Genomic DNA, 14022 nt, shown 5'->3' with positions numbered 1-14022 from the left:
AGAAATACCAGCATTGCTAGCATTTCAACGTGTTATTCTAATTGATAATTTAATATCATGTAGTTTGATTACGTATAAAATATATAATCATGGAATCGCATCTTGACATTAGAAGCTGTTCCACTTCCGGATACACTAAGATGCAGTTAAAGAAATTATTCTGTACAAGTAAAACAGCAAGCCCCGCAAAATAACAACACGAAAAACATCGGATATAATTACAGAAGGGAAATTAAGGGTAAAGATTTTAACAGAGTAACTTTAGCTTCATGCAGCGCACTAACCATATGTAGTGCTGTGTCTATTCTATTGTTCGTGCACTGCATGAAGTGAAAACTACTCTGTTATATCTTTACCCAAATTCAATGAGACAGTCCACTTCTCTGTGTCTGTGGCGCCATGTCGCTGACACATGTGAGATCTACGCGTTAAAAAACGGGATCTGCCCTTTGCAAATGACCCGCTACATTAACATTATACACAGTAAATCTGGATTCCTTCTTACCATCTTCTGTCCCGGTTTTTCCAGCTCCTTACTTCTTAGAAACCTGGTGCTCGCGGAGTTCTGATCTCCTAAAGTAACCCAATATTTATGTTTAGATATGAACCGTCAGATTCGAATCGGGCCGTCATATTAAAGGGACCCGTGCGATCCAAACTCAAAAATTGGATTCGAATCGGACGGTCCTGATCTAAACTCAAAAATTGGTTTACTTTAGGGAATCTGGACTAGTGGTGGCGCGCCGTGGAAACAGACTCTGTTCGACTAATTAAGTAACATTTCTTATTTGAACTTGTACCACAATTGCGACCAATCGAGAGACCATACACTTTCTCCTCCTCTCTCGCTCTCTAATTCTAAAATGTCTTCAATTAAGCCGTTGATGCGTGGGATCCGGCCGCCGAGAGTGTACCCCAGGGGACGAACGTCGCCGTACGCCGTGGCTCTGATTGCTCTTCTCTTGGTATCTGTTTTCCTTCTGGTACTAATTGCTCTAGGCGTATTGTCTCTCCCAATCAACAGTCCCACAGCTTCGACAAAGCACGAGCGGCCCCGCCGTGTCAGATCTGCTGTGGAATCGAGGTGAGGTATTTCGTCTGGCGTCTGAATCATCCCGGCATATGTTGAATCGAAAATTTTGTAATTGTAGTGTAAATTGATTAGTTATTTTGTTTGTGATTTGTTGTTTTTAGGGGAGATGGATTGGGGGAGAGGGGGCAGCAATGGACAGAGGTGATCTCATGGGAACCGAGAGCGTTTGTCTATCATAATTTCCTGGTTTGTTTTCTCTCTTTGTTTGAAATGCTTTTTTAATTTTGGAAACGAAGATTTTGAACCAAAATTTGAAATGTAGCTCTTTTCCCTTAGTAGCACCATTAAATCCAGATTTACCAATTTACTTCAACCTAGTGAGGTGCCATTTTCACAATAAGGTGATCAAATAGTTGGAATTTATTATTGTATATAAATGCATGTGTTATTGAATTGGAAAACAGTCAAAGGAAGAATGCGAGTATCTAATAGAATTGGCAAAGCCTCACATGGTGAAATCAACAGTTGTTGACAGTACTACTGGCAAGAGCAAGGACAGCAGGTATGTAAATGTGCAAAATTTAAATGTTCTCAGTGACCAGGACTGAACCAGAGGTGCCACATTGTTTGGATGAAATAAATAGGCCTGGGTTATTCACAATTATAAGGTGGAATTAATGGACTTGTCCGTAAATGTGCGCCCTACGAGCAATGAAGTGAAAGGGGCATAATAATTAATACTTAATTTCACACTGCACATCATCTATGCTTGATTTTTTTTTTCTGTCATTGATTATTAGGTTTGATTCTTGACAGGGTGGTACATGAATAGTGATAATGGTTAGGAAATGGAAAATATTTTATCTTAGCCTCTAGCGTTTGATTTGGGCACATTTCAATTTGTTATTCTTAATGGTTAAATTTGAAGCAAAGTTCAACATAATTGTTGTAAAAATTAGTTCCTTAATATAAACAGAAGTTGAATTTCACAAATTTGATATGTAGATAAAGTAGAAAAGGATGACTATTTTAACTAAGCAACTCCCATACTGAATTGAACCCATCTTGGTTTTGTCAATTGTTATGGTTTCTTCTCATATTTCTAGTTGTACTTGTTCTGCCATGCTTAATGTTTGTCCAGATAGTTGTTTGAGTTGAATTTTTCCTTTGAAGATAGTGGTATCAAGTACCATTGGTTCCATTGATCATGAAACCATATAGAATAGTTAAAGTCAAGTTAACTTGATCTTCATTTTTTGCTTATCTGACTCTGAATACAATATCTCCCTGGATGCTTTTTGTGATAGTTATTATTTTTAATTGTACAAGCCCTAGAAAATATGAAAATCAGAAGAATGCTTAGATGAACGCACTTGTTAAACAAATTACCTGAATTGGCATTGTTTTTTTTTCCTGCTAAATTATGATTTATATCTTGTATGCCTTGTATCTATTTTTTAAGGGTGCGGACAAGCTCAGGAACGTTTCTTCAAAGAGGAAGAGACAAGGTTATTCGAGTCATTGAAAAAAGAATAGCTGATTATACCTTCATACCAGCTGGTATGTGATTAAAAAATCAACTCTGTTTTAATGCTTGAAAAAGTCACTTTATTATTGATTTATAATCTTCATCCTAGCAAATGTATTAGACTAGGTCATATGTGGACCATAGAGATCAATACAAAACTGTTTATTATATGCACCTGGTCAATTCTGTTTATATTATTTGCTGATTATTCAGTACCCCTATCAAAAGAGTCCGAACATTTATTTCTCAGGCTATGACTGCCCAGTGTCTACCTGTTATGGAAGTGTTTAACTTCCTGGGTTCAAATTTTCACCCTTTATTTCTGAGTTGTTTATTCCACTTTAAATTAAATATTAAGTTCTGGCTTATTCAAAAGGACACGGAAAAGGGACTTTTTATTTTCAGTACAGTATAAACTAGTTGCTATTGTATCTGATTACATGCATTTGTGAATTCTCATTTTTACTAGTGATTCCAAAGATTCTGTTTAATTTTGACTCTTTTGCTCTATTCCTTGTAGACCATGGAGAGGGTCTTCAAATTCTGCACTATGAAATTGGACAGAAGTATGAGCCGCACTATGATTATTTCCTTGATGAATTTAACACGCAAAATGGAGGACAGCGAATGGCAACTCTTCTCATGTATTTGTATGTATTAATTTTCCTCAGATACTATTTCAGTCTAGGCTGTTAAGTTAATCTGTTAAGAGTTTGTGGAACAACTTGTTCGATCTATGATTACAAGCATTTGCTCAGATGGGAAGCACCATACAAGCCAAAAGCATCAAAGAAACAAGCATTATCATCCGATCAAATTGATAATGAAGTGCCAAATTCTAATGATATCAATGGATAAAACATGTTGCTCTGTACTAGCAGCAGCATTTAGAAGAATCATAAGTTCATCAATCATAACATATAGCGGGAATTATATGTATAGGTCTGATGTGGAAGAAGGTGGGGAGACGATTTTCCCAGATGCAAAAGGTAATAGTAGCTCATTGCCATGGCACGATGAGCTGTCAGAGTGTGGCAAGAGAGGCCTTGGGGTGAAAGCCAAGGCAGGGGATGCGCTTCTCTTTTGGAGTATGAAACCAGATGCAACACTCGATCCACTCAGCTTGCATGGTTTGTTCTTAATTGTATTGACTCAATTGTAAATCAATGTCGGTTTTTTCCATTTTCTAACTAAATTTGCTTTTACAGGTGGATGCCCTGTCATAAAAGGAAACAAGTGGTCATCTACAAAATGGATGCATGTACATGAATACAAAACTTGAGGTTATTGCACCATAGGCTACCTTGGTATATGTTTGTTTTTTACCTTAGGATAATTACTTTTTTTTTTCTTGAAATAATGCTCAAACTACTACTACTCCTCCCTTGATATTGCTCTCTAAAGCGAGGGAGAAAAGGAAGGGGGAGATAAATCTTAAATCTATAATTTGCATACTTAATAGTTTTCTCTAATATGCAATAATCCTCTCTTGGCAGGTTTATCACCATTACATAGAGACATTTTTGCACCTTACGAGTTGCTTTCTTTGGCTTCTGGCTTTTCCTGGCACTTTGTTAATTTCTTTGTTATAACATAAACAATTAGTGTTCTACTAGGCCACAGCTAAGTTGATGTAGCTTTCATCTATATTTTTTGTACCATTTAAAAGTAAGAGCATAACAGTTTTTTCGTCATCACCAATGGCAGCTAGATGTACATTCTGTTTACTGTATTAAGTCTTTTCTGAGAAGATCACTTGAGCAAGGATCCTAGTAACGTAGTTGGTACCGAGCTCATGCTTAAATTGAGTCTTGACACATTTGAAGCTGAACTTAGTAATCAAGGCAAATCTCCAAGCTTTGTTTGAGGTTAAATGATAGCTGCCCGAGATGGTCATAAAGCGCTCATAAGAGAGTACTGAATATCTAACATGCAGCTGTAAATTTTTTGAGGTATTTAATACAGAATTTATGACGAGGGAGAAAACGAATGTCAATAATGAATTGTTGGCAGCGATTTCTTGAGTTTTATTGTAAAAATTCGGGAATTTTAAGTTCAATCTTACCCGATTTTATTACTGAAACTACAAAATAATTTAAGATTATCCAAAAAGGTTATGAATAAGTTTCTTTTTCAAAGAAGGCAAATCTGAATTATTGCAGGCTTATTTATGACGAAAAGCCGAATGACAGTATCACGCATGATTATAATAAAAGCGAGACATGCGCCCTTCTAAACCGCATATACTACTTGTACACTTGCTAAAAAAAAATATGTAAATTTATGTGACCTAGAAAAATAATGTTTGCATTTTGACCTATGAAAATAAAAATATCACCTGAATCAACGACTCAGATCTCATTATACACGGTCAAGTATTGCCCTGGATGGCTGGATCTAAATTTTTGGTGGGTAAGATGGAAGTGATATTTTCCGGCGATCAAAATCATTTCTCTAAATGTTATCTCACATAGTTTTTGTAGAGACATCCCTAAAAGCTTCCCAATTATACAACAAAATCTCTGATCGTGTTGTCACTATACAAGAAGGATACAGAAATAAAAAAAAAAAATCTGGGATTTAAAAAAATCTATGTAATTCATTCAAGATGACTAAAACATCCATCAATTCATAGCTGAACTAACTGAACCATTCCTTACGCTCTCCGAGCCAAACTCTAAAGAAGGTGACAGAAACTCTAATAACGGTTCCAAGGCACTAGGAGCAAACTTCCTAGCAAAAAGTATGCAGATACTTGTGTTATGGCCGTTATACTTACAATTCTGCCCCTCTAAGACCCTCTTAAAGAAGCCTTCATGCACATCGTACCTCCCAAATGTGGCGGGGTGGGCTCCACCTCTGGACCAATCAACCCAAGTAACACTCCTGTTGGCAAGAGAACCAGGCTTCTCAATATAAAGCATGGTGGGAAAATAATGCTCATCCACATAGCAAGCCGGGCGGCAAAAGTTGCTAAATTTAGGATAATAAAGGGTGTCTTTGATAATTGTTATAGCAAGTTCACGGTTGACCTCAAACCACTGGGACCCCTTGCGCCATTGAGTGAGGTTGACTTCTGGGGCCATGTTGGGGTTGTACCGGCCTTGGCCGTATGGGCCCGGATCGTCAATGAGGTTCACAAAGCTGTGGTTGGAGCGGGTGAGGTAGTTGTAGGTGGTGTTAAAGTCGTATAGAGGAATGCATGACTCTGAGAGGAGAACAAAGCGTTCATTTGATATGTCCAGTAGAGCATTTGCCAAGAGTCGTTTTTCTGCATCGCACATGCTCATCTTACCCCACTCTGTCACCTAACAGCAGCAAGCAAAATGAGAAATTAATTTATTGTCTTTTTTGGGATCAAATTGTTGTTTATAGTATTAATTGCACTTGAGCTTTTTTCAAGTAAAGTCTGTCTATCAAAATCAAGCACAGTTTAAAAACTAATATTACCAAGTGCAAGGGGGTTTTGATGGCAGGAAAGATGAAACACAAAAAAATTAATGAAATTTCATCCATTGGATTTGCCCAATAATATTAGCACAAAATCTTATTTCAAAAAGTGGATACTCCCTGGGATTTCAATTTTGACAGGGCAATGATTGCTAGTAGCCTAGTTAGTTTTATATACCAGAGTACCAGACCAGAAAGGATTTACCTCCCTCCCTAACCTAAAATTAAGCATCGACAAATTCGCCTGAATTAACCCCATATTGCAACTGAATACCAAATTTAAAAGAAACAGAAATAAACCAGCAAGGCATATGGTTCATACATTACCGTGCACATATTGGTGTGAAAAAATAAGAAAGAAAGAAAGAAGAAAATTATGTACATGACTTACCTTGCTGGGTATAAATCGGCGGTAGAATACAGACTCAGAGGTATAATTTGCAATGTAGGAAGGAAGAGCATGGACATAAATTGAATAAAACCCCTCATGCCCTTTGAAAAATTTCTGCCACAGTGGTGCCAGAGGCAACGGCCCCCTTGTCAGAAACATGAAAGCAACTTTAGGTATCCTTTCGAAAGGGTATTTTTCGACCGTAGGCACGATAGAAGCACGCCAGAGGAGCTGCTCATCTGTCATTAAATGGATCAGATTTGTCGGCGGCTTGATCCACCGTTCCAGGCCGTTTGGTTCCTCCGGGCATGACTGGAAATGGTGCAAAATTGCAGTGTGAACCCCGGTTTGTCGGGTCATGAAGAAACTGAGAACTGAGAATCCGATTCCCATTGCCAGAAAGAGGAGGAACACTTTTAATAGCACCATTGGGTACGTTCTAGGTTGGCTTCGGTGGAGTGTTTCTCTAAACTCCTCCGTGGAAACTTTGATTTGCATATTTGCAAATAATAAAAAGAAAGGGACTAAAAGTAGAAAATGAATATCATCGATGACGATTTGGTCTCCGCAGTTGAAAGTCCAGTACAAGTGAGGGAATATGAACTGGATATCTTACACGATGCAGGGGGTGCCTTTCTTCTTTCAAAACGCAAGAGGAAAAGAACTGAGAATCAGGCGTTGTTATCTTGGTGAAATTTAGATTCAGGCGAATTGAATTTGGTTGGGGAAAGTCCGATCTGGTTGGATGATTTTGAGACTAAAGTGCAGGGGCACGAGAGGTAGGTGGATCTATTCAGCATTCAGAAACCGATGCCAGAATGCAGGCATGCAGCAGTGAGCAGGGTGGGGTCGATGCTGACTGCTGACTGCTGAGGAAGAAAACAACCGCAAGCTTATTTTCTAATCTTTCTTTTATCTCGTCTTTCTCGTCTGTGACTCTGTCAGATTCGTAGTGCAATAAGCCCAGTAACTTAACTATATGTAGTCTCATGGGCCGATATTGGGCTTTTCAATTACAAAAGGAAAATTAGGCTGGATGGGCCTGGAAATGACTTTACCAAATATTGATGCATAATTTATTAATTTGGACCGATGATTATATTGCATCAAACTGTGTGTAATATTTGTGGCTTAATAAATAGTAAACAAATTCAGAAAAATGTAAAATTTGGTCTCCAAGCACATATTAATATGGAGAACAAGATGAATGGTTCGGATCGACCGTTTGGATTTTGAAAAGTCAAATTTGGACCGTATGTATTTCGGGCCATATACATTCGAATGCACATTAGTCACTATATACATAGAGAGAGAGAGAGAGATGGACTTGGGTGAGACGCGGAGCACCACGCGTTTGTACTTCACGCCATATTTTCATTTTGAAAGTCCAAACAACCGATCCGAACCGTTAGATGTGATCTCCATATTGAAATGTGCTTGGAGACCAAATTTTACATTTTTTGGAATTTTTTTACTATTTATTAAGCCACTTTGAAAATCTGAAAATCCGGATGAACAGTAAAAAAACATTAAAAATTTCTGGACCACCGGATCAGTGATTTTCAAAGTGGCTTAATAAATAGTAAAAAAAATTTAAAAAAATGTAAAATTTGGTCTCCAAGCACATTTCAATATGGAGATCGTGTTGAGCGGTTCAGATCGGTTGTTTGGATTTTCAAAATGGCTAACATGTACTATGGAGAACCAAAAAGCAGTTTTTGATGTTTAATTTGTAAAATATAATAAAACTAATTATTATACTAGTATTATCCGTTATTCATCCGCTACCGTTTCGTTACCCAATAATATTAACGGGTAAGGGTAGGGTAGGGTAGGGTAAGATCAATTTTTAATGGGTATGGATAGGGTATGGGTAAGGTCAATTTTAATGAGAACAAGATGAACAGTTTGGATCGGTCATTTGGACTTTGAATCAGTGATTTATGATTCAAAACATAAGGATGCTTATGCATTGCAATGCACCATAGCCCATCTCTCTTTCTATATATATATATATAATATAATATTATGTGTTACATTAAAATTGTATTTCATTATATTATATATTTTAAGTCTCCTCTAATTAACTTATAGTTGAGAGTAGACATATTGCATGATACTGGTAAATGGTAATCTATAAAATTAATCGGCTTGCAATTCGGTTTGCGATACCATCATAGGCATAGCTGATGGACCAATCTCGCAGCTAATTGAGGATTGAAGATTCACAGCACTTGATGCAAATTTGGATAAGAATAATAACAGGATGAAGGCAGGGTTCACCATGCAAGTGGTTAAATGCGTACAAAATCGAGTCATCGATCTTCTTCCCCACCCAATGTTTTTGCTCTTACCTAATTTTGCCTAATAAAAAACGGCTGCATGCCTGCATGTAATCGGGTATTGTGCAAGTATATCCTATAATAATATTGCAAAGAAGCCACAACGAGTCGGCGGATAATTTGGCAAAGAATGGGAGAGTTCATGGCTGGGATTGCTCTAGGTATACATTTCCATGCTTTATACAGTTGTGAGTTGTATTAGGTGTGCTATCTGAGAAATGGTTTTGTACTCTGTTTGAGAACTAGAGAAATGTTGTAATTTTGCCTATGGTCTTTGAATGACAAAAAAAAAAAAAAAAAAATCCATTCACTAGCAAAATAACTACATATCACTCAATATTCAGACTGGCACAACTCTGCAAGACTTCAGGTGCCTTAGTGGCAATCAACCAAATGGAAAAGAAAGCAAAATTACAGACTTATTCAATTGGATTTAGGTTGCATGCCACTATGCCAGTTTATCCTGACACTGACCAAACCCTGTGGGAAATAGCTGATGCAGAAATCTCAGCTCATGATACCAGCAAAAAATAAATAAAATAAATAAATTGGCTCTATAAAACAAGAGAGCATTCAAGTAATTAAGGATTTTTATTTCTGTATACAAGGACCATTTTTATTATGGAATTTTATCCAATTTTGACTACATGGAAATATCTTTCACATCCTGAGCCCTGGGGCACCAACCCGCCTTCCTAAATGGTTTGATACAAGTTGAATGCCCAACTGGTTTGCTCAAGATGTTTGTATAACAAGTAACAAACACAACCTATTCCACCCACCTTTCTCCTAGAAGTAATTAAACGAACGAAACAAAAAAAAATGACATCTAAATACAAATTAAAATGACATTACACAAAGAATGAAGAAAGGAATGAATGACAGCATGCTAGAACCTCGTGCAGTTCTTCGGCAATCCTGTATGGTGATCAACAATAACAAGCTCTGACCCATTGCAAGTTATGACATCTTGACCTAGTTTGGCCCCAGCAGCCTTGAGCCCTTTTAGAGAAATTGGCTGGTTGAAAAGGTTGAGAGCCGGTAGCTTCGAGGCAGGGGGCATTTTCATGGCAGGTAACATCATTGAGAAATCATCCTTCATAAGTGGTACCTCAAAATCGCTCTTGTCGTGTTTTACAACATTGTCCTTCGCACTTATGTGGGCCCCCGGTTCCATGTGATTTGTGGAGAAGCTAGCTTGATTTGGGAAGTTTGGATACAGGCTTACGTACCCCCTCAAGTACATCATGTCGATCAAGAACTTCTTCCACGAGGCTTGCCATCCGTTAGTTCTCGATTTGGGTATTTGCACGGGATTCTGTTTAGCATCCTCTGTGAACCTTGCGCCCATGTATGCATAGAACTCCCTCCATTGCTTGGGGAAGAAAACAGCTCCCCAGCTGCAGGGCAGTTGGTGTAGGTACGGTGTGTTCGGGTGAATCTTTTTGAAGAATTCGGTCGGATTCCACTTAGGCCTTTCCTTCACAACCTCCACTATCCGTGGCGTGTAGAGAGAGATGGATGAAAGCTCCGGCAATGAGACCTGAGGGTCGTAGTGATATGCCAACAATGCATATTTAATCCATAAGTAATAGTACGGGGACACTTCGATGTCATCCTCTAATAGCAAGCCGAAATCATCATCTGAGGCTGGGTACCAACTCTCGCTAACGGCACGGATCAATCCTCCTTGGATGATGCGCCGCCTGATGGTTTTGGGGCCGTGGGGCCATTGAAATGACCCCACCAACTTCAGAGTAGCCTCATCCACTTTACTGTCCATGTTGAAACTCAGAGGCACTTCATCGCCAAGGTAATAGGCATTCTCGAGAGATTTAAGTAGCCGTTGGAGAGATGTCACACGGTTTTGAGTGATGATGTTCACAGAAACCCTCATCCGATTCCAATCTGAAATACAGAGAAAAAAAATTAGAAATTTATGTAAATTCAAAAAAACATATATTAAAAAGTACTAGCAAATAAGGATGATATGAGGAAACTAAAAATTTACTTGGTAAAGCCGCAGGTCGAAGATTGGCCATCCAAAGGACCTTTTGGATAGAAGGTCTCGGCAGGAGAACAAGTGCCGTATGGTTCACACTTGACTCAGCAGCCATTTTTAGTGCACTCTTTACACTTGCATCTATGTCATTGACTGTGATGATTAAGCTGGGATTGTGCATCTTTAGCAGCCCTCTCATGCTTGAGTAGACAGCCTGCACGATCGGGACGTCTGATTTGGAGCCCCCAGAAATCGCCCCTATTTCCAAATCAAATATCTTGAACCGCCTCTCCTTGCACACAATTTGAGGCCACTTAAGAGCAATAGCGGCCTGTTCACAGGGGCAGTAGTGTCCGCCCGATACAACGATATAGGCCTTTCTACCTGGCGTGGTACGGAATTTCTCTAGGAGAGGGGCCAATGCTTTGACCTCAGAAAGGGAGTGAGCATAGAAAAGTGCATCAATTTTCTGAGGGTGCATGGATGCCCATTGAGTGATGTAGCCAGTGGTGAGAGCTTTCCACCATTGATCATCTCGCACCTGCACTATATCCTTGAAAATTACGGTTGTTTCTGACACATAAGCAAGCCGGTGTTCACTGTCTCCCCATGTCTCCTTATCATTTGGATCCACTGGTAGCACAAAGGATCCTGCATTCCTGTACTTCTGTAACTGATAGCTGCATATATAATAATGGACATATCAATTAGTTGAGTGAGAAACCGTCAAATAACTTCAAATCAGAAAATTTTAATTTCTCTTAGTCTTATTTTGCTATATATTTTATTTATAAGAGTGAGGCTATGGTACTATGTATTGATCTAATTTTGTGTGTGTGTGTGTGTAAGCCCTTAGGCAATTGATCTAAAAATTCTAGACTAGTTGTACATTGATCCATAGTACGGACCAATCCGCGCTATGCATAGTACCGTAGCCTCTTATAAATATGAATTTTGTTTTGAACTAAAATCTGAAAATTGTAATTATGTAGTAGTTAATTGATTACCTCAGGTGGAGATCTTCACCGGTCATGAATGTAAATGGTGTCTCGATGAACAAAGTCTTGACAAGGTCGGCTGAAAGGAACCAAGAGCTGGATAAGAAATCGACCTGTACTATCCTCTTGACTGTGATATCATAAGCAGGGTCAGGTAAGTACAGCCCAGCCTCCTTCGATCTGAACTTCCGGTAACTAGGAAATGTGAAATCTTTCTGCCTAAACGGCAAAATCCTTCCGATACTCCCCAAAACAGAGTTCCTATATTTCTCTGTTCCACCTACATGTGCCAAAATCTCAAGCATTTTCATGCCTGGTATCATGTCATCATCTAGTATATAAACAAAGTCAGCCTCTGTTTGGAGTGCCATCTGGAACCTCCCATAGTACTTGAAATCATAGCTTGAGCTGATGAAGCTTATCCTGGAATGGTTATAACTATCAACTATTCTTTTCAGGGATAACTCATTGGGGCTTCCAAATGAAATCACCCACACATGGTGAAAAGGTAGGGTTTGGTTAAGGAGCGAATCGAGCTGTGCACAAAGGGTTTTTCTCTTAAAATGGTTTAAAATCACTGTGATCTTAGGCACATTGGGACCACGTGCGCTCCACCTTGACTTCATATTTAGCAGCTCAGGAAGCGTCTCAGTGCCCAAATTCTTCTGCTGAAAATCTAGCACCTCATTGTAAAGCCCCGTTTTGAGCCGGATCATCAATTCATCATTCGACTTCTTTTGTGAGAATTCGATCTTCTCATACTCGCATACCTCTTGCGGGGAATAGGACTTGATAACGAGCGCATTTTCTTGTATGGTAGATAGTACATGAGGTTGTGCTATGAAATGTTTCCATTGGTGGGCAATGCGGGTTGCCCATGTGAAGTCGGGTTTTGTGCGCAGATCGACAGAAGGGCTCATGTAATAGAGGAGGAATGTGGCATACATAGCAAAGGCAAATTGAAGGAAGGTCAGACCCGCAACCAAGCGAGCAGAGCTCTTAGGAGGCACTCTCATCTTGCTATTATTTGCTTTACCACCTACATAATCATTCATCATCCCTTCTAAATAATCCCCACTTCTCATGCTTGGAGTTCGAATTAGACCCATGTGCCACTATGCGGTATGTATATATGATTTCTATCTGCATTGAAAAAGGGCCAAAAACAAAGAATGAGTATCATTTTTGAAAAAAAAAATTAAAGACATTGATCACTGAATGACAAGCAAATACAAGATGAGCTAGAGAAATGAGAAATTTAGATTATTCAACCGGAGGTGGGGCAAAATCTAAAGGAATATAATGGGTTAGACCAAACAATGAACTAATAGTATTTCCAAAAGGAAAACACCTGCAATCAAACAAGCAATTACCTTGCACAATCAAACAATTTCAGAAATATTTTCAGAAATATATCTTCAAGGCTTTGAGGAAATCCTGCAAGTAAACGGCCCGCCTGATGTAGGACAGTTGAAATGTGCTGACACTAAGTAAACTGTTTGATTTAATTTTAAAAATCAAGGGGAAAGAAATGAAGAAGTGGTTTGGTAGAATGAGAGACTTGTACAAAGATTATTAGAGCAGAATTAGAGGGGTAAATTATGGAGCAATCAGAGAGGGACCCTAAGTTGAACCTGTTAATTAAATTGCCTATGCCTTTATAGCTAGCATGCAAATCCATGTGCAAACAGTTTTTCGTAATCCTGAAACAAGAAGCTTCTACATTTTGATTTTCTGTAGAACATGAAAGGTCTATGGCGTATCACACTAAAAAGTAAAGAAGAATTATAGAAGCACCAAAGGAGATTCATTGGAAAACAAAGAAGAATAAAAAGAGAAGAATCACATGGGACATCCCTCTTCTTGTGCAAGGGTTCACATACCTTGTTCACATCTTGCTCTTCTTCTTTTTTTATTTTTATTGATATTTTGGCCAAAATTATAAAATGCATTCCTCCTCTGAGGCCATTAAAGGCCAGATTTGTAGGCGTGAAATTGGGAGACGTCAAACAATATATGCGTGGTTTCTTTACCACTTCTCACGTCTTGGGTACTCTGCTTGCTCTTTTTCCCAGCCAAGTGTCAGAGAAAGAGAGAAAAAAATATATGTATGTATTTTGAGAGAAGAAAAATAAATGAAGTTCTAGGAAGAAACATAGAGAGCATACAATCTATCTAACAGTATGAAATGTGCGAATCGAAGGTAGAGATAACAGATCAATAAACAATGTAAATATTAGAAGAATATTAGGTGGGGTGTTAATTATTGAATTACCTA

At 38.5% G+C, this 14022-nt stretch overlaps 3 protein-coding genes across 3 annotated transcripts; 1 reads left to right on the top strand and 2 right to left on the bottom strand.

The window, feature by feature from the left end:
- Window positions 1–738: 738 nt before the first annotated feature.
- On the top strand, window positions 739–4311 carry LOC144547161 (putative prolyl 4-hydroxylase 3). The gene is made up of 8 exons (XM_078295755.1): window positions 739–1084; window positions 1195–1279; window positions 1498–1595; window positions 2496–2593; window positions 3082–3211; window positions 3504–3691; window positions 3770–3868; window positions 4058–4311. Exons 1-7 carry the CDS (start codon window positions 864–866, stop codon window positions 3841–3843), a joined length of 894 nt encoding a protein of 297 aa, XP_078151881.1. The 5' UTR covers window positions 739–863; the 3' UTR covers window positions 3844–3868; window positions 4058–4311.
- Window positions 4312–5067: 756 nt separating this feature from the next.
- On the bottom strand, window positions 5068–7146 carry LOC144547153 (glycosyltransferase BC10-like). The gene is made up of 2 exons (XM_078295749.1): window positions 6403–7146; window positions 5068–5869 (listed from the first exon to the last, which is right to left on the bottom strand). The coding sequence occupies exons 1-2, from the start codon at window positions 6898–6900 to the stop codon at window positions 5186–5188; spliced, it is 1182 nt and encodes a 393-aa protein (XP_078151875.1). The 5' UTR covers window positions 6901–7146; the 3' UTR covers window positions 5068–5185.
- Window positions 7147–9326: 2180 nt separating this feature from the next.
- LOC144547143 (glycosyltransferase family protein 2) lies at window positions 9327–13814 on the bottom strand. Its single transcript, XM_078295738.1, has 4 exons — window positions 13628–13814; window positions 11754–12887; window positions 10756–11426; window positions 9327–10652 (listed from the first exon to the last, which is right to left on the bottom strand). The coding sequence occupies exons 2-4, from the start codon at window positions 12851–12853 to the stop codon at window positions 9634–9636; spliced, it is 2790 nt and encodes a 929-aa protein (XP_078151864.1). The 5' UTR covers window positions 12854–12887; window positions 13628–13814; the 3' UTR covers window positions 9327–9633.
- Between the last annotated feature and the right edge of the window lie 208 nt (window positions 13815–14022).

Source organism: Carex rostrata, chromosome 2, assembly GCF_964058835.1.
Source record: "Carex rostrata chromosome 2, lpCarRost1.2, whole genome shotgun sequence".
NCBI lineage: Eukaryota > Viridiplantae > Streptophyta > Magnoliopsida > Poales > Cyperaceae > Carex > Carex rostrata.
Note: the sequence above shows the minus strand (reverse complement) of the source record. Positions and strands in the feature narration are given on the sequence as shown.